Raw genomic sequence first — 20,373 nt, 5'->3', positions numbered from 1 at the left:
TGAGCAGGCTGTTGCAGAGGGGAGCCCACCTTCCCCTGCTGACACCAACAGTTAACCTCTCCGGGGCCTCTGTCCGGTCACCTGTAATAACACTGACCTCATAGAGGGGCGTGAGGAACAGAGCTGATTTACACCAACAGCTGGCAGGGTTGCTGGCCAAGGTAAGGGCTCGATAAATTGCAACTATCATTTTTAGCAGTAATATTTTAACAGAGCTTGGGTGGAGCATTTTGCTGGATATCCACGCTGAAGAAGTCAGTCTGCTGGAGCCCTGGGGGGGGGGGGGTGTCTCACAGCTGCCACCGCAAACTGTACTCTGAGCCACATCCCAACCAACGCCGTAACCCTGGTCACAAATATACCTACTTTTAGTGTCTGGATCAGAAACAAATCTACCCACTCACAGGGGAAGTTTTTCCTTAAGCCAACGGAGAGCCAATATGGTTATATGCCTATGATAAAGGACAGCGCATGCTTATTTGGGACTTCTGATAGAATCGTTTTCCTTACCACTTCTCAAAATTCTGGCACCTAGGAATCATCGAGGTCAGAGGTCACAAACTGGTCTGGAGTTGGGGTGGGACGGTTCCATTCATCCTGAAGACATGCGCAACAGTGTTTGAATTCTTTTTTAAGTTACTTGTCAACGTTAAAAACCAAAACATGAGCATCTAGATTTCTAGCTCCTCTTGAAAAATACAGAGACCTTGGCCCCCTACCCTCTCCAGAGCAATGATTCCGCAACTGCAGCGAACAGATGGCAGCTGCCTGAGATGAGGGCTCTGATCTCCTATTCTTGGCTCCTTTAGGCCAAGGTCCTGGCCCCAGCAAGCATCTAGGTTTGTGACTCCTGACAGAAGTCCATGTCTTCATTTTACAATGAGGACACAGGTTGAAATAAACAGGATTGTTGGAAGTCACACAGTTCCTTACAGCACAGGGTGTGAGCGGGAGCCAGGATTCCTGGGTTGCAGCCGATGCCCTGTCCACCATAAAACACAAAGTCAACGCCATGACATCCTGTTCAATCCAGGAAGGACATGGGTACACCAAACCAAGAGTAGGGGCCGGCATGAGAAACAGACCAAAGTAGGCAAAGACTTCCAGGTACAGGCTTTTGTAAGTCTCAGGTGGCAACATTTGAAAGAGGTTCCTTGTTTTCCCTTCCAAAGCTCAGCCTCCTTTGCAGACAGTTAATGATTTCCACTGCAGAATCTCTCTCTGGTCCATCTACCTGTCTCTGCTGCTCCATGCACTGGGCCTCCAGCGTCTCGCACCAGAATGACTGCAACAGTTCCCTAACTCATCTCTTCTAGCCCTACTGACTGCGATCCTTCCCTGATGCAGCAGGAATGCCCTTCCTTAAATGCACAGCTAATCAAGCCATTCTCTCAGCGACTTTCCATTGGCCGCCCTGCCTCATAAAATCCCAAGTCCTAGCATATTATGAGAAGTCCTGCGGGACCCACCTGGCTTACATTTCTGGCCACATCATCTCCTGCTGTCCTCCCCATCAGGGCTCCGGCCACCTTGCTTCCCTGGAATGGACCTCTCTACTGGAACATCACCCCCTCTCCTGGTTCACTCCAGCTCAGCCTTCAGGTCTCCACTTAGATCTCTCTAGACCATCCTTTCCCAGACTGCCTCCATCCCAGATTAGGTTCGTAATACTGGGACGGGACACCCCCACTCACAGTAGCTAAAGAATCTGTGTCTTAAATATTCCTGTTGGTCTAAAGCTCTGGGACTCACAGATCCCATGTGCTTCACAGATACGGGGGTCCCTAAGATGACTTGTGAATATCCACTAAGCAAATGGATACTGTGGATGGAAGAGAAGAAAAACTCCGAAAGTCCCACTACATTTTCACTCTAGACGGGAAGTCACTTCGCTTCTCTGGGCACTTAAGCACATGTGCACATAACTGAGAAGTGGACAAAATCAGGTATTCTCCACTCAGGGCCTCTGCACGTCTACAGGGCCCGGGAAAAAAGTAATGGAGTGTTCAGGGCAATTCGCAGTATTTCAAAACGCTCAAGGGAAACCATACACCTTCCTGTGATAAGGTAGCTGAGACCAACTCAAAGTTCAGGTGACTGCAGGAAGGAAATGCTAATTAGCGGGCAATACCACTTACCTCGCGGTGGGTAAGGTCATGATAGGCAGTTAATGACATCTTCCGTCAATCAAACGTAGGGAGACAGCATAGAACACAGCCTGTTCCTGTGCCATGCTTCTCACATCGTTAAGCCCAAGAGGCAAGACAATCAAATCGTCTTTGATGGGGGAGGAGAGCCCACAGACTTTTAAGATGGGGCTATTCACCTTCGACTAGCTGGAGGGAAGTCTCCTCGAGTGCTCTGCAGAAGAGCCCCGGAATGGTGGAGGATGGGCTGTGTTCCAACCCTGAAGCCTCTCTCCTGCAGGTCGGGGGCAGCCCTCACCCCCGCCACCTGTTCGCTTGGGAGCTCTGTCATCATCCCACAAACTGCTGACCATTCAGAATTTACAGGAATCCGGGGCTGAGAGCACCCTCTGGCCACACGGGGGCACCCTCACTCCACACACTGGGATCCCAAGGCCCAGCTGGAGCTGGAGCTGGAGGACTGCTCCATTCCTGGAGCCCCGCAGGGTCAGGAGTTGGGGATCCTGGTGCTCCGTGCCACAGTCTAGGCTCTTTGGGAAGCCACCTCTCACCCTCCCTGACTGAGGGTTATGCTGCCCAGGGGTCGATCACCTGCTGTTCTTCACAGAGACATGCTGGAAGGGACTCCACCGGCTCACAGGGGAGAGACTGATGCTCTGAAATCCCAAGATAACCCCGGAAGGAAAGCTGACTCGGACAGTGGACAGAGAATACAGGGCAGAGATGGAGCTCACATCACACCCGCGCCCTGGCTTGAGTGCAAGTTTAGAGACTCCTGTAGAAGCTCTTTGAAGAGTGAGAGTGACAGACTGAGAGACAGAGACAGACAGGAACACACACAGAAAGAGGGAAGTGGGAAGGGCAAGGGAACTGGAGAGAAAGAATTCAGACCCTGCCTTGTTTGGGACAGTCAGGAACCCCAGAGCAGGCAGACAAGTACGACGCGTACTGGGGTCCGCCAGACACCGGCTCAAATCCTAGAGCAGCCTGAGAATGTAGATTCCTTTGCTTCTCTGGGCCTCACTGTTCCCCACAATAAAAGGGGGGCTGGTAACCATGCCTGCCTTTTGGGCTGGATGTGTGGTCCCAGCAGGACAATTAATCTGTGCAAACCACTCCTCATGGTACCCGGATCAGGCAGGCAGGCACTCACTTGGGAGCAGACCTAACTCACACTGACAACAATGATAAAAGATTAAAGAACATTGGCCATTTACATCTTGTGATTTAAGTTTGCTCGCGTGGGGACCTTTGGGCTAGATGAATTCTACGGCCCCTTCCAGTCTGGATGATTTGTTATGCAATAATAATGCCTCTCCCCACACAGCCATCGAGGCTGTTCACAAGCAGGGAGCTTGCTCTCCAGCTGTTGGATGCCCGCCTCTCCACGTGGGGAGAGTTGGAAAGGGTCACCGAGCACCCCAGAGGCAGAGGCCATAGTGATTAAGCACATGACCCCGGAGTCAGGCAGGTGGACCCCGGCTCCCACGTTGGTAGGTGAGCAGCCCTGGCATCACAGCTCCCCATCTCCCTCCTACAGTCTCCCGTTGGGAAAATAAAGATATAATAATAATAATAATACCGCCAGTGGCAGGGACTGCAAGGGGAGGGACTGAAATCCTGCTCGGCACGTGTTCGGAACAGTGCCCAGCACGCTGCAAGCACGTCCGTAAATGTTAGCTGCCACCACCACTCTGATTCGTTTTATAGAATAGGCAGTAGTGATCTTTTAGAAGGGTTAGACGAAGGTAGTCTGACCCAAAACTGGAAGAGGGACGATCTGTTTTCATAGACGCTATAGAAAGAGCATTAGACTGGGAGACAAGAGCTGTTTCCTAGACCAAGCCCTGCCGCTGCCGCTGCTGGAGGCAAACCCGGGTTTTGGTCTGCTCATCAGAAAGATGAAGATGTGCGTTTGCGTAAGGGTCCTCCAAACCTGGCAGTCAAGGGCCGTCATCTCTGGGTGGACTTGGCCCGTTATTGTCACCATCTGGGTCCCGGCTGCCCCATTTATCGCGGGGGCGTTGGACTAGACGGCGACCCTAAGGGGAGTTCCGGCCCCGCCCCGCCCGAGCCTGCGTCCCCGCGGGGCCTCACCTGAGGTACTCATAGAGCCCGTACATGGGCAGGAAGTCGATGTCGGATAGGAACATGTAGGGCGTGCCCGCGTGCTTCATGGCCACGTTGCGCAGCAGGTTCACGGGGTAGAACTGGCCCTCCTTGTACACGATGTGGTAGGCCACGTTGTGGCGGCCCATGAGCACCTCGGAGCCCTGCGCGTAGCGGAGGAACTGCTGGGCCTCGGCGTCCGACAGGTAGAGGGCCAGGCTGATGGGGCCCTCCCAGTGCTTGCAGATGGCCTCGAGCATCTGGAGCCTGCAGGAGATGGGAAACGTGACGCACCCGCGCATCACGCGCATCACCCCCGCATCAAGCGCATCACCCGCGTGGCGTCCCCGCATCACCCGCGCATCCGCTAGCCCCCTGGGAGACCGCCATCTCCCTCAGCACTTGGTTAGCCAGCTCCAAATCCAAACCTCTGCCCTAAACATCAACCACTGTGTGATGGCGGCAAATCACCAAACCTCAGTTCCTTTGCCTATAAAATGAGCACAAAAACACTCACCTTTCTGCTACTAGTCTTTGCTTCCAGCTAAATGTGAAAATCTTGATGTGACATTGAGCGTCACATCCCACTATACGCCTTTTCTTTTCAGACTCGTCTTTTCAGCAGCGGGTGGGGAAGAATATACTAAATGATGTAAAGATCCCCTTCCAGCTTGAAACTCCCTACCTCTCCTTCTGTCTCAGCAAAGATGAACAGTAGCCCTACTGTGCCCCTAAAGCAGGGACCAGCCGTAGGAGATTTAGCGAAATTAAGGCCATGAGTTACAAGGAGCATTAAAACAAGCAGTAAAGACAAGAGACATAATGACAATTACCGACTCATTACCACACTCCAGACACTTTGCAGAATTCTCCCCCCAAACCCTGTGCCCCTGCTGTCATTCCCCCCATCTTCCTAATCAAGTAATTGGGGCTCTAGGTGTCCAGGCCCCTTTGGTTCTCGAACTTGGGCCAAATGTGTATAGACAGGACTTCGGAGACAGTGAGAAGAAAATACTACTGGGTGTTTGGCAAAGGGAACGGGTAAAAAAAGTGAATGTTGGGGACAAAAGTGAGCCTGGAGTGACGGTGTCTTCATTTTTCAGAGCCCTCACTGCTCCAGAGCGCCAGGCAAGGCCACCTGAGAGGCGCTGAGCCAAGGAGAGCAGGGGAAGAATGGAGCCCAAAGGAAAAACAAGAGGTGTGTCCAACAGAGAAGGTCCTGCAAAAATGTTTCAAGAGGAATCTATAAAGATTTTTCCCCCCAGAGGCATTAGAAGTGCCTGGTACACAAAATCTATGGTTAAGAAACAGCAAAAGCCTATTTCAATTTTTTTCCCCTACCCAGCAAGAGGTACAGAATCAGCAGCCTCCCAGCCAGCAAGCCCACTTTATTCGGACAATTACCAGGAAACAGACCCCATGCATTTCCACGCTTCTAAACAAAAGAAAATGGGCACACCTGTCCTGTGTCAATGGCTTTCGTGATGGACGTTCAGTTTCCTCTCATTCTGTGAGTGGGTATTGCCTAGACTGGCTTCCTGTTTCACTAAGGATTAGGATATTCATCAGGCTAAAATGCCCTCCATTTCTCATACTTTATGACACTTGTTCATCAAAGTGACCAGAGTCAGTTTTTAAAGCGGCACTACATTCACCACAAGGCTTGATTTCACGAAATTTGTGTTCAGCCTCTGCTACGAGGGCCCTGGTTTCTGCTGGGCTCCGAGAATCGGGGATGCTGAGTTATCCCACCAGCACCTCAGTTTCCTTGTCTGCAAAGAGGGAGGACCCTGAACTCAGAAGAGAGAGCTGTTTCGACAAATTCTCTGAGATCCAGAGAGGACAGGGCAAGGATCATTTCTAACGAGTGGACGTCAGAGCTGCTGGAGGGAGCGGGATGTCGGAGGCACGTGGGGCTGTGATGAGAGGTCAGCTTCTGCTGTGGGTTCTCCCAGTGATGTGGTTTTTGACTCTGTGTCTTGAGTTTTCCAAGCAGGGAGCAAGCCCCACCTGGTCCAGCCTGTCTTCCCACCTCTGTGAAGACTTTAGAGTGAGAACAGAGACACAGAGCACTTAGGTTTCTCAGGAGAGAGGTGCTGCTGCTGTGACGAACATCACATCCATGTGGATATTACACGAAAGGGTGCCCGATGTTTCGTGGAAACTCAGTGAGCAAAAACTAATGATGGCACAACCACGTCTGCTCCTGCCACCAGCCCCAAACTCTCTATTCTCCCTTAGAACCAAGCTTTCCGCCAGGACCCGAACACCGGTGACAAACTGAGGTCCACAGTCATGATGATAATACATAAAATGCGATCACGATGCAATAAATCCCCACCATTCATCTGCGGCTCATGACGTGCCGGCCACATTTTGGCTGTTACCACTTTAAACAGTCACAGTGATGCTACAGACAGAGTGGAGACGCTCATCCCTGCTTTACAGGTGAGGGCGCTCAAGGATGAAGCGACTTCCTTCAAGTCACGTAGCTCCCAAGTGAGGAGCTGGACTCACTCCCAGGTCTGCCTGACGCCAGTGCCCGGGACCCAGACCACGATTCAAAAGGAACTGGTTTCTGGTGGAGAAAGATGTCCTCGTCGCCTGTCTCCCCAAACAGGAATGCATTCTTCTCTGGCTGTCCAATTCTTTCTCTTCCTTCCTCCTCCTCCTCCCCAGTCTCTCTGGGGGGTCTCCCTCCATGATCCCCCGTGCTCTCCATCCTTCTGGTTGTCTCTCCCCACACCTGTCCCTCAAGTCCCCGCGCAGCTCTTGTTGACGCTAAGTTTTGTGCCGAGTCTTTCTTTGGTCTCTCACGAAGGAAGAAAAAGCGCCTGGCCCAGCAAGGACCTGGGCCAAGGGAGATTGTTTCAAGAGACAAAGATTAATTCTACAACTATAGGATTATCAGTTTGGAAAGAATCTTGGAGACTTTTCATCTGATGATACCACTGTTATGAAGAAAGAGCTCAGCCTCAGAGAGGGGCGACTTGCGGGAAAGCTCATGATGGACAAGAGGAAGGCCTGACACCAGGACCCCCAGGCCTGATGCTCTGTCCCGTGCTGTCTCCCTCCCCTACACTGGGAAGAGGAGGGCAGAGGCTCAGGAATGGCCCGAGAGAGGTCTGGAAGATCCAGAAAGAGGCCCGACTTTCCCCAGGGAGTCCTACCAAGACAGGAAGTACCACACGGTCTGGGCAGGAGCAAGGGAGCAGGCAGGGAGATGGTCGAGTCCGAAACCTCAAAGACTGGGATTGGAAGGAATTCTAGAATGTCAGTCGGCCCAAGCAGCCCGGGCAGGTGGCCACTCAGCCTCTGCTGGAATGGGGAACCCACTCCCTCCAAGGCAGACATCTCCAACCTGGTGCATGAGCAAGGCAGGCAGGCTGCAGGTACAGACAGCAACAATGGGTTCTGGGCTCAGACAGAACTGGGTTTGAACTCTGAGGGCGTCAGCATCCCCAGGATTACATGTCCATATTTGCATATCAGGGGTAACAACACCTTTGTGCATTACAGAATGGCTACGAGTCATTCCTCCCCCTCGTCTCACCCTGTGGTAGCACCCTCCCCAACACTGATTCTGGGCTGGCCTTGCGACTTGCTTTTGATCCATGGGATGTTAGGGAACACGATGCAAGCAGAGGCATTAAAAAGTGCTTGTTGTGGTGGTGGGGGGGTGCCCCCAGCTGCCCTTGGAACCTTGTGACCACCACCATGTGAACAAGTCTCCTTACTCACCCCTATCAATGTCTGGCACAAATCGAAAATGCAGCAGGTACCCAGGACATGAGAGCTGTAATTTCCCCCTCAGGTTCCAATTCTGCCTTTCAGACATGCACTCAGCCTAGAGATAACTCCTGAGTATCGGCAAGGTGCAGGTATCAGGCTGGGCCCTAGCACAAACAAGAAACACAAGGTTCTTGCACTTTTGAAGTGTCTTTCCAGTGGGGGGAGGAGATAACAAATCAAGGTAAGTTCGGGGTGAACGAAGGGCTAGAGAGGCAGCAGAACCGGACACGGGACGCAGGGCGAGGGCTGCCCAGGGAAGGCCAGACGGAGAGTTCACCGCGAGACCCGCACAATGAGAAGGATCGGCCTTGGGAGAGCCTGGATGAAAAACTTTCCAAGAAGATAGAACAGCCTGTGGGATCGAGCAGAGTTTAGCACGTTCAAGGAAGAAGAGACAGGACCAGTGTGGACAGCAGATGGGCAAGGGAGGAGGAAGAGGAGAGCTGGGCGGTGGGCGGGTGCTCGGTCATGGAGGGGTGGGTCTGCGAGACCACAGTGGGCAGCTCTGATATTATTCTAAAGGCAATGTGAAATCATCAGAGAGTTCTAATAATGCGACTTGATGGAAAGATTTTTAAAATATCACCCTGGCTGTTACATGAGGAAGGGAGTCCCTTTCCCTCTCTAGCAGGCTGGGGCTCATGCGGGAGGCTTATGACATCAGAGTCCTGGGCCTCCCTCTAGGGATACTTGTTGGGCGTGTCTGGGGTGAGGCCTGAGAATCTGTATTCTCACAGACTCCCGAGTGATGGTGCATGGCCGGCTGGAGCAGCCTGGCTCTACAGGATGGGACCTGTTGGCTCAGTTCATAGTCTCTCCCCTCGAGTTGCAGAAGACAGACAGAAGGCCCCTCCCTCCGCCACACGATTCCCTGGAACTCCCATTAGGGCTTGAACAACTTCGTCCAAGGGCAGGAGAGAGCAGGCGCCTCCTGGTCAGCTGGCCAGGCTGCGGTGGCCAGGATCCCTCCTGGCCAGCCTGCTCTGTCCTTTCACCCATTCTCATCCGCCTCTGGGATGGGAGGGAAGCCTCCGTCCCTCCCAAGGAGCAGGGCGGGGAGCAGACCTGCCGGCCCCATGGCTGCGGCAGGCGAGGCTACATTTATGCCTTCCGAACGGAATTCTAGAGGGAACTGGGCACTGCCTGCTGGCTCTCCTAATTTGCTGTGGCACTCACGTAGGGCCTACTTCTGACTCAAAGGTTTACAAACACACTTGAAATGTTTCTTCAATTAAAAATCAATCCAACAGGCACCAGTCAGCCTGCCGCATCATAATTGGGTGTGCGGGATGGGGGAGAAGGGGGATTTCCATCGTCTTCATCAGTTTGCGGTACTGCTTTATAATGTTGGATTATGTCCTGCTAAGCATCTCTTGTTAGGGCGTGGAATTCCTTGGGTTCTCAGAGGTATTGTCCAGTTGGCAGTACTTGTCACAACATGTTAGGGGGGAACATGCGCCTGCCGTGCTTGGGGATGTGTGTGCTTGGAGGGGAAGGCATCTGAGGTTAGTGTTTGCAGCAGATGGGAGAGGGGCCAGCTAGCTGTGAGGGGAGGTCCTGCCGGGTCTCCTGCAGCCTTGGCCAGGAGGATGCTTCGGGCTGGATGTCTTTGGACAGGAGAGGCCCTGTCCTGCCTTATCCTTTTGCTGATAACAAGCGCCTGAAGAAGGATGGATTTGGGTTGTTAATAATTAAACATTTTTTTTCCTTCTGATTATAAATTCTGGGTAGCAAATCCCACAGCCAGCATAAAGGTAGAACATTAAGGGAAGAAGAGAAGCTAATATTTTTGGCACACCTGCTTCCCATGGGGCATTTTCCAGCCTCTTACTTTATAAAACTGAGTGATCTGTGAACTTGACCATATTACTGCCATTTCACAGATAAGTAGAGCGAGGCTCAAAAACCCTAAGTACCTTGCCCAAATTCACATGGCTAGTAAGTGGTACAACTCGACTTTGAACCTAGGTCTTTTTTTCTCCCCCTACATCACTTTACCTCCCCTAAACACCTGCCTTGTGCAGACGCTGTGGTCAGACGTCTGGATCTAGCAAGTATTTACTGACTGCAAGGTTAAGTGCCAAGGGTTTTCACAGACAGTCTCATGTTTTCTCCCGAGTTTGGAGAGTTTGGAGGTAGCCACTGGCCACTGATCTTGATGCAGAATGTCTTGGGGATACACTGAATGTGTAATAGGAGGCATGAATGGGACCAAGGAAGCCCAGGATGCTCTGAAAGATGGGAACCTGGGATTACAGGGAACTCACGCACCTGGGCAGATCAGAATGTCTGAGCTTCAGGTGCCTCGTCTCAGGGGGCTGAGGTACACTAGGCTTGGTGGGGGAGAGCGTGGGCACCTAGACTGACAAGGAAGCTTAGGGGTAACGTGGGACACGGGTCAAGGTCAGTCCCTCCTGGATTCTCCCTGAGAGCCTGACAGGTCTGAGCTGAAGGACTGGTCACCTCTCTTGGTTTCCCCACACCCCGCCTACCCGGCCAAGTTCATTTGCTCTCCTCTTCCTCACCTACACCCTAAGCACCCACACTCACGTCCATGTGTTCCCCAGGGGGCCCCGTGTCCTCTCTGTTCCAGGGACACTCTCCATGTGGTGGCGCAGGAGACCTCCTTCTCTCCCTACGAGCCTTCTACTGTCAGTCTCCTGGGCCTCTACCTCCCTCGGGAACAATCCCTGTATCTTCCTTTCTCTGCCCTGACCAGGACGGGGGTTTCCTGCCAGGGGTTCTCAGCCTCTCCCTGTCGTCAGCACCTGCTTCCTGCCTCTAGCAGCCAGAAGTTGAAGCTGACCCCGAGACTCCTGCCCCGCTGGTGTATCTGCCCTGCATCACCCCTCCCATGAGTGCGAGCAGAACCCAGAACACGATGGGAAATCGCTCCTGTGATTCCGTGATACAACAGACTGGAGAGATTCTCCCGCTGGCTTTGAAGAAGGAAGCTGCTACGCTCAGAGGGCCACACAACCAGGACCTGAGGGTGGCCCCCAGCCAACAAGGAAACGGGACCTGCATCCTAGAGGTGAATTCTGCCCAACCCTGAATGAGCCCAGAAGTGCACCGACTCCCAGACGAGATCGCAGCCCAGACAACACCTGGACTTCAGGCCTGAGACCCCAGGCAGAGAGCCTGCTGACACGTGTCCAGGCTCCTGATTCACGACACCGTCAGACAAATGTATGTTCCTTGCACTGTGGGATCTGTGGTGACTTATTAACCAACAATACAAAACTAACACGTGGTCTGAGCCCTGAATACACTAGTTATTCCTTGAAGGCAGGACTAGTCTTCTATATTCGCAGCCCCACAGGAGCCTGGCACGCACACACCAGTAACAGATGCTTACGGACTGTCTGCTGAGCGATCACGGGAATTTTGGAGATGAGAAAACTGCGGCCGTGCGAAGGGAAAGACCTTGCTTGCGATGACACAGCAGGTGGAGGACGGAGCTGGTGCTACCTCTAAGCTCGCCCCTTTGTCCCATCGTGTGTCTGTCACCTGCTACCGTCAGCAAGTTCTCTGAGTTTCTGCACAGGCGTCTTGGAAGCTGTGCATCTCGAGGAAACCGCCAGCCCAGGGAGCTATTTAATTCCGCGAGCCGTCATTGGCTAATGAGCAGCGGGACCCGCCTCCACAGCCACGCCCAGCGCGCACCACGCCCAACGCGCATCACTCCCGGACGCCTCCGGAGGCCAGGTTCCGCGCTCTCCCCAGGACCCCCAGCCTGCTTCCTCTCTGGGAGCCTCTTCGTGTCCGAGTGCGGGTTCCTTCATCTGTCTGCGAGTTCTTCAGTCATTCATGACTAGGAATGAGCGACATTTACTGAACACTTACTAAGTGTGCCAGCAGTTTCCAAGCATTAACTCATTTATAAACCTAAAACCACCCCATGGGCTCTCATCCATAGGCTGGACAGGCATCTCCAAAGTGGTTCAAAGACAGAATGAGACGAACTCCCTAACTGTGGGAATTGAAGGGGAAAGACCTGAAGGAAACTGGGGCCAGGACGGCTCCTGTGGGCCACGTGTACCTTGCAGGGGAAGCTGGCCAGCCGAGGTGGCCAGAAGGCACAGGACAGCCAAGTATAGAAACACTGCACTGAATGGCTTTGAATCCATTCACCTCCTGGCAGCCAGAGGGATGTTTTCAAAAACGTAAATCAGAGTATAAAACTTCATGTAAATTTCTACAGTAAGTTCTCACCACACTTAGAATAAAATAGAAATATTTTATGCATTTCTAATGTTTACAATCTTCATCTTATGCCACTTTCCTTTCAAGCCCCTAAGATGCTTCAGCCACACTGGCCTTCTATTAGGTGTTTGAGTATGCAAGGCCCTTCCTACCACAGGGCATTTGCACTTGCTATTTCAGCTGGCTGGAAAACTCTTCTCAGCAATTCACATGCTGGACTCCTTTTCTCATCCTCAGGTCTCTGTAGAAATGTCCCCTCCTTAGAAAGATTTCCCCCAACATGCCACCTAAAGAGGGTCCCTCACTTTGACATTGTTATGGTCTGTCTCTGTTCCTTCAAAGTACTTATGACAATTATAATCATTTGACTCAATTATTTCTTGTTATACCACCAGTTCCATTCTCAAATCAGGCTGCACATGGCAAATTTAAAACAACGCAAGGTCTCCACCCCACAAAGACTCTTACTGGTTTGCAGTGGAGCCTGGCCATGAGTTTGTTTTTAAATGCCCCTCAGGTGATTCAGTTTGTCCCCAGTCAAGGTCAAGAATCAGTGCAATACACTGTAAGCCACACAGGGGTGGGGGTGGGGATCATGTCAGTATTTCCTGATAAAAGCTCAAGGAATGATCCTTGCATCAACATGCGTATAAGGAAGAGAAACAGCAACTGCTTTCCAACAGCAATTGTGGGTCCAGTCCATGTGTCTCCCTCTAATACACCTCCCCCTTGCCTTGAGGGAATTTGAGTACAGCTCTAATTTTTACAATCAATTCTTCCTCCATCTTCAAAACAAACCACCACCACCAGAACATCAGAGCCCTTGGTTTCCGGTGCTGGAGAGGAATGAAGCATAAGCCCCACCTTATCAGCTTCAAAGTTCTAAGCCTGTGAGGCTGTCTCTCCCTTCTCCAATCAACTGGGTGAAGGGCAGGAGCGAGGGCACGGTGTGAGGATGGGGGGCCGTCTGCCATACCTGTCCATGGAGAGCTGGGCGACCAGGGTGACATCCGTGCTGTCTGAAGCAGGCTCATACTCATAGTGCAAGAAGTACAGGTGGGTTCGGTGGACGGTGAAACGCTCTCGCCGGAACTCGTAACACAGGTCATCCTCATCCAGCTCAGAAAGCTGTTTCTGGAGCTGAAAGGTAGGAAAGAGGGTTTGGGAACAAGAAGGAAATCCCCAAAGGGGCCAGTCCATTGTGCCTTGTCCTCCCCTTAGTCTTTTACCCATCGGACGTTATTGATGGGCCAAACGTAGGAGGACAGGATCCTGTTTTCATTTTCCTCTGCAATTTAATCTGATTTCAAAGAGGTAATGATAAAGGGCAGCTGCTTCACCATCAGAGAATGAGACCTTCTGAGCTGAGAGTGATGGTGGCAGCACTGACAAATACATAAGCAACCACAAACTCCCTATACACACAAAAAACACTTTCCTTGACAACCCAGCACAATAATTTTAAGTAACGGGGGAAACTGGCTAAGAACAGAGTAATGAAAACCTTTGTGTGATGCTTTTCTCTCCCTAGAACTACAGGACTTCAATCTCTGCACTAGGCATTGGAAAGAAACACAAAACAAACCTATAAACAAACAAACAAATCTTCTCCTTTATTTTCATCCAAGTTCAATCAGTCTCAGTACCCACTCTTCTAACACTCTGAAGTCTTTTACTTCATTAATCTGCTGGTACAAGTTCTTTATTCAGTTCTACTATTCTCCTTCTTACCCAACTAGTGAAAGAATGAACTGTCCTGATAACAGAGAACTACGAACTTAGCATTTCACATAAGCAGATACAGATATACAGGTTTCCAGATCTGCCAATACGCAGTCACCCAATTTACAACTCTCTCATGTAAACCTCACCATATCCCTCCCAGGCAGGTGTGACCATGCCTGTTTTACAGGTTAAGAGCTGCAATGAAACAGTGAAAGAACTCTGACAGTGATGGAAATTAGATCAGTGGATGTGCAGTAGCAGAATGAATGGACTGGGAAGAGGCAGGAGAGAAGCCTTTCAGGTGACGGAAACATTTTATGTTGTGATCAAAGTGATGGTTATAGGGGTGTACACATTTGTGAAAGCATGTGCACACTTAGAATGGGTGGATTTATCAAATGCAAATTGTATTTCAATAACATTTATTTAAAGAAAATAATAATTTGCCAAAGGCCACATGGTTGCTTCCAATATATCTTCTGTTACATGAGCCTCGTCCATCACATAATGGCATATAGTTGAATATAGATTAAAGTTTATGTGTCTAGAGTTATTAGCCTGGTTAAATGCAACAGAACATTTCCCCAAGAAGAAGATATATATGTATATTTAAATCTCCAAACCAATAGTGTAGTAATCAACAAGAAAGTATATCCACTCACTTCTTTATGACCTTCTATCAGTTAAGACCATTGCCTTGATGGATTGAGCTATAGCGTTATTTCTTAAGACATTTGCTCTGCAGATGACTGCGTTCATCACTAATTCTTCACCCTGTCCCACATCCTTTCCCTTTGTCATGTGGCTTTCGGTGCTGCTTCCTACAGAGGCAGAGCCTGTTTCCCTAAACCCTGAATCAGGGCTGGACTTGTGACTCGCTTTGGCAGACAGAATGGAGGGGAAGACGCTGCCTGAGTCCTGAGGCCAGGCCTCAAGATGAAGTGCCTGCTTCTTGAGAAAATGCCTGGGCTAACCCTCCAGCGGAGGAGTGCCCCCTGGAGCAGAGAGGAGTCTCTGGCTGCCCCAGGCACGTGAGCGAGCCCAGCCATGATCAGCAGAGCTGTCTCCAAAACCCTTCTCACGGTACACCACCGAGCTTTTTATGGATTTTGAGCACTAGATAACTGATAATGTCATTGGCATTTTGCGCGAGTACTTTTTCATTATGTGAGCCTCCCCCACATTTCACAGGGCAATTAGCCTCTTGGGCTCCAGCCCATTCTTTAGACAGGCCATGGACAACTCCAAATGCACCCGTATTTTTCCAAATGCCACTTGGGGAATTGGTCGTGATCCAGGGATCTAGGAGACATTCTCAGCTACCTTTAACATTTTTCACTTTTAAAAAGGATTCAAGCAGGGATACTCTTCAGCTTTCAAATCCAATTCAGTGTCCTTGCCCATGTGAAGATTCTCACTGTGCCAACAGGGTAACTGATTTAAAGGCCAGGAAACTGGAATTCTCATTCCATCTAAAAACTTAGAGCCAGGTGGCCTCTTCTGACCTGCAGGATTAAACTCAGTATCTTCTGACCTGCAGGGATAAACCCAGATCCTTGCTGACAGTCATATGCTCTCTCTCTGACTCATCAATCCCCGTCCATCCCAACCACATACTCTATCCTCACACCAGTGGTCCTCCCTCTGCCCCCCAGACTTGCCTTTCCTCCCTTACCTCCATGACTGCACATCTTCCCTCTCCGCCCTGCCCTCTCTCGCTCACCTGCTCTTCTCCGGCTGGGGACCTTCTATTTCCCTTTCAAAATTCAGCATCAATGGTACCTTCTCTGTGAAACCTTTACAGGCTCCGCCAGGTAGGGCTAGGCCATTTCTTCTCTGTGCCTCAAGAGAGCACTCAATTCATAAATCCACCAAAGCAGTTGTCCGTTTGCACTGAAATTATTTAAGGGTAACTTCTCTGGCGAGACTGGGACACTTTACCACTGTCCCCAGCACCGTGTCCACTGCATGACAGGTACTCAGTGTGCATGAGAAAGATCTGCTGCACATGAGGAGGCTGCAGTCACTGTGACAGCCTGGCCTTATCATTTTCCCTTTGTATCCTCTAATGTTATACCTCGAAGGGGGTCATTCTTTTAATTCTTTCTTTTTTTTTTAATTGAAGTGTAGTCAATTCACAATGTTGGTTCCAGGTGTACAGCGAAGTGATTCAGTTATACACAGACATACATACTCATACATATTTTCAGATTCTTTTCCATGACAGCTCATTACAAGAAATTGAATATAGTTCCCTGTGCTATACAGCAGGTCTTTGTTGTTTATCTGTGTTATATACAGTAGTATGTATCTGTTAATCCCAAACTCCTAATCTATCCCTCCCCCCCCTTTCCCCTCTGGTAACCTCAGTTTGTTTTCTATGTCTGTGAGTCTATTTATGGTTTGTAAATAAAATTTGTATTTTTTTTTTTAGATTCCATGTATAAGCGAAATCATGCTATTTGTCTTTCTCTGTTTGGACTTACTTCACTTAGTATGATAATCTCTAGGTCCATCCATGTTGCTGCAGTTGGCGTTATTTTACTCTTTTTTATGGCTGAGTAGTATTTCACACATATATATGTATATATATACATACACATACACATATATACACACACACACACCACATCTTCTTTTTCCAGTCATCTGTTGATGGACATTTAAGTTGCTTCCATGTCTTGACTACTGTAAATAGTGCTCTGAAAATTGAGATGCATGTGTCTTGTTGAGTTAAGAGCTTTTGCCAAATATATGCTCAGGAGTGGGACTGCTGGATCATATGGTAATTCTATTATTAGTTTTTAAAGGAACCTCCATAGTGTCCTCCAGAGTGGCTGCACCAATTAACACAGCCACCAACAGTGTAGGAGGGTTGAAGAGGGTCATTCTTAAGCCCATTAGTTGCTCCTATATTTGTAGGTCAAGGGTCTGTAATGCCTGAAAAGGATTTGGACAGCAAACAAGCACGTGCCTAGCTCCATGCAAGGTGCTGGGAGGGCTTGATTCCCTTCCCTTTGAGCCCTCTGGTGATCCAGGGATCTAGGAGACACTCAGGCTCATTTGACAGTTGAGAAAGCAGTTTTGAGATCTGGAGGTCACCTGGAGAGGTCAACTCTAGGTCTGTGTCAAGAAGCAGACACAGGACTGGGGCTGAGGTTACCGCTTCTGTCCCACTCCTCCCTGTGTGATCTCGGGTGAGTGGGTACATTGTTTAACCCTCCAGAGCTTCAATTTGCTCAACTGTAAAATGGGGGTAACACAGTGGCTCCCTCATGCCATGGCAGGAGGATTCCAGGAGATACTGCATCTGAACACAGCGTTTATAGAGTGACTCAACAGATGTCATCTTCCACAGTGGCTGCTCTCACAATTAGGAAAGGGCTCCAGGGACAGCTGGTAGACCCTCCCAGCTAGGGCAGGCCAGACCTTAATAGCTCTTAGGAGCACTGTCATTGGCCACTGTTCCTTTTCTTAACATGGCAACAAGAAAATCCAATAGAGGCTTGCCGGGCACGCAAGATGTGCGTGATGTTCTGGGTTATCCCTTATCCTAGGTGGATGCTGGATGTCCTGAAACGTCACCTGAAGGAGAAGGCATGGCAAGGGTCTGGAAGGCCAGGAAGGAGGGGCTGGACGGGGCTGGCTAGTCTTCTGTTTCATGAGTATCGCAGACAGTCCTTGGGCCCAAGGATGCCTGGAAACCACAGTGCTGCCTGCCGGCAGGACACGTAAGCAACTGATACCACCTTCCCTTTCTCTCCCAACCTGCCAAAGAACACAAGCAATTATTCCCTTTTAGAGAATAAACAGCTGCCAAGTTCTTTGCAAAAGCAGGACAGTTTGGCAGGGTGGCACCTGTTTTGTGTTGTGCTTTTAATATGCCGAGAGGAGTGCGTGGCTTTCAGTCGAATGAAGAGGAAGAGGGAAAGTGTGAGAAACTGTGTGGATGTGTGACAGTGAGCACGGCCAGGCACGTACGTGTGGAGCAAAGGGTCTTCTCTGATGAGATTTCAAAGAAGCTGTTTATCCTCCTCATGTGAGAGAGAAAATTAGTGACCAGAACATGAGAAATGCATGTGTTACGGGGGTCTCTCCTCTCCCTTACCCAAACACAGGCACATTCCAAGGTAAAGAGCTCTGAGAGCTGTTTTCTGAAAAGCACCCATATAGTGGGCTCCTAAAGGCAGGAGCTGTATCCCATCCATCTCTGAATCTGCTGAACCCAGACCGTGGAGCGTACCTTATATGCCCAGCAAGCATGTTCTTGTCACCCTGGCATGTTAAGAAATGTAACAGTGGCCAATGAAAGTGCTCCCAGAGCTACCAAGGTATGGCCTGCCCTAGCTGGGAGGGTCTACCAGCAGTCCCCGGGGATAAGTAGCCTCCACCTATGAACTTCATGGTACCAATGTGGTTCCATAGCAACCACATCCTGAGGTCACCTGTGGCCATCGCAGTGCTTAAGGGATAGGGTCTAGGGAACACTGTTGTCCATCGACCACACTGAGTGCTGCGGAAAACACAACAGCTATGACGTCAGACGTATGACGTCAGGGTCTATGGGACTCTGGACCAACCAGATGCCTTTCTTGAGCTTTGATGTGATGTTTATTATCCACCTGGTGGTTTGCACCTTTGCTCTAATATGGACCGAGCACCTGCTATGTGCCAGGTGTTGTGCTAAATCAGGTACATTGCTTTCTTAATTTAATCCTTCAGCCCAGATCTCTGTTTAACGGAGGAAGAAACTGGGGCTTAGAAGTTGTCAGCAGTCTCCCCGTTACAGCTAGAGAGAGGCAGTCTGGATTGCAAATCCAGTCTTCGGACCTCACACCAGGGACATTTCACAGCACAATTACTTTTCTCCTGGGGGATGGATGTGCAGATCAGATGAGCTGGCGGAAGAGACAACGCTGCATGAACAAAGCAGGCCATAAAAATGCATATGCAGTATGATCCCAAAACAGCCAAAAGACAAACAAACAGAAAATGCGCACAGAAAATAGACCAAAGGGAACGCATTACAATGTTAACAAAGCTTTTCTCTGAGTGGTGGATTCACAGATGAATTTTATTGTCTTCTTTACACTTTTCTGTACTTTAGTAATCCCTTGCAATTTTCTCAAATGAGCAAATGGATGTACAAGGGCTTTGTAAACTGTAGAGCGCGACGCACACCGAAGCAATGTTATGATGATTACGTTATGTACCCTTTCCACATTCTCATCTAGGACTGCTTATTGCCGACCGACTGCATGGCTGATGTTATCTCAAGGGGGAGACCTGAGCGGCTTAAAACCTGCCTCTTTTTTTCACGCAGGTAATTTCTCCAGGGAGGCGGCTGAGCTGGACGGGGTGGTGGCTTTTGCTGGTGGGGTCTGAATGCTCCCCTACTCCACACTCCAGTCACGCCGGGAGCAAGCAGGGGGCTCCCGACAAGCAAGTTACAGAAACAAAAGGCAGATTTCTCCTGAGATAAAATGCATTTGCTAAATTGCTTCTTTGGGCAGCCGGCTGAGGCATAGGTGATTTGGACTCAAGGGAAAATGGCCTTTAAGCAGGCTGCATTTATTTCTTCCTGTCCTTAAGGACAGTGGTCTAGATTGACCTCTGAGCTGGCAGAGATGACTGATGGCTGGTCAGAGATGCTGGCTGGTCATGCCTGAGGGCTGAGAGGGGCTGGAAGTGAGTCCCTGGGCTCTGGCCTAATGGACTTCTGTTCAAAGTCAGGAAACACTATGGGGATAACTGGTCACTAAGACCTGATTCCTCCGACATTCATTTTCCATGTGACCTTGAGCGAGTCATTTCTCCCAAGAGCAAGACAAAGAGGTGGGCTTCCAGGCGCAGGTGCTCCCTTGGGCAGGTAATGGGCACTTTCTCATTCACGCTCACATCGTCTCCACAGGTTACAGACCGCTACCAGCCCTAGGGACGAAGATGGTCATCATCTGAAAGGCTGAGCCGCTTGTTCAAGGTCATGCAATGAATGAACAGAGCAACCAAGATTCTTACCCAGGTGTGTTTCCCCTGAGTTCTTGTACATCGTCAAGCCACTACACTGCCTTGTTCATCAGCCTCTGGGGATCTTTCTAGTTCTAGTGCTGGACTGCAGAGGACTGAGTCCTGTGTTCCCCTCGGCGTGCTCAGCAGTGTTCACGTCCTCGGGTCTTCCCGGTAGCACAGCACAGCCTTTCCAACCTTCCTGCAGTTAAGGGTAACTGTGTGGCCAAGTTCGGATCAGTGGAATGTGGGCAGATTCTGACTGCTACAGGAAGCACTTTTAGGACTGTCTCATGCACAGTCTTCACTTTGTCACCCAGAGCAAGAGCCTCCAGTAGAGGATGCTCTGTGAAGGGCAGAGCCACAGGCTGGAAGGGGTCTGGGCCCT

The 20,373-nt window shown here is 50.2% G+C and overlaps 1 protein-coding gene across 5 annotated transcripts in view; it reads right to left on the bottom strand.

The window, feature by feature from the left end:
* Nucleotides 1–20,373, bottom strand: part of LARGE1 (LARGE xylosyl- and glucuronyltransferase 1) — a 488,258-nt gene that overhangs the window by 17,812 nt on the left and 450,073 nt on the right. For all 5 annotated transcript variants that reach the window (XM_064491518.1, XM_031463153.2, XM_064491519.1 and 2 more), the window contains exons 11-12: nucleotides 13,231–13,394; nucleotides 4,245–4,523 (exon numbers count right to left, since the gene is read on the bottom strand). In XM_064491518.1, coding sequence (XP_064347588.1) covers nucleotides 4,245–4,523; nucleotides 13,231–13,394 — 443 coding nt within the window. The remainder of the gene's footprint in view (nucleotides 1–4,244; nucleotides 4,524–13,230; nucleotides 13,395–20,373) is intronic.

Source organism: Camelus dromedarius, chromosome 11 (genome assembly GCF_036321535.1).
Source record: "Camelus dromedarius isolate mCamDro1 chromosome 11, mCamDro1.pat, whole genome shotgun sequence".
Lineage (NCBI taxonomy): Eukaryota > Metazoa > Chordata > Mammalia > Artiodactyla > Camelidae > Camelus > Camelus dromedarius.
Note: the sequence above shows the minus strand (reverse complement) of the source record. Positions and strands in the feature narration are given on the sequence as shown.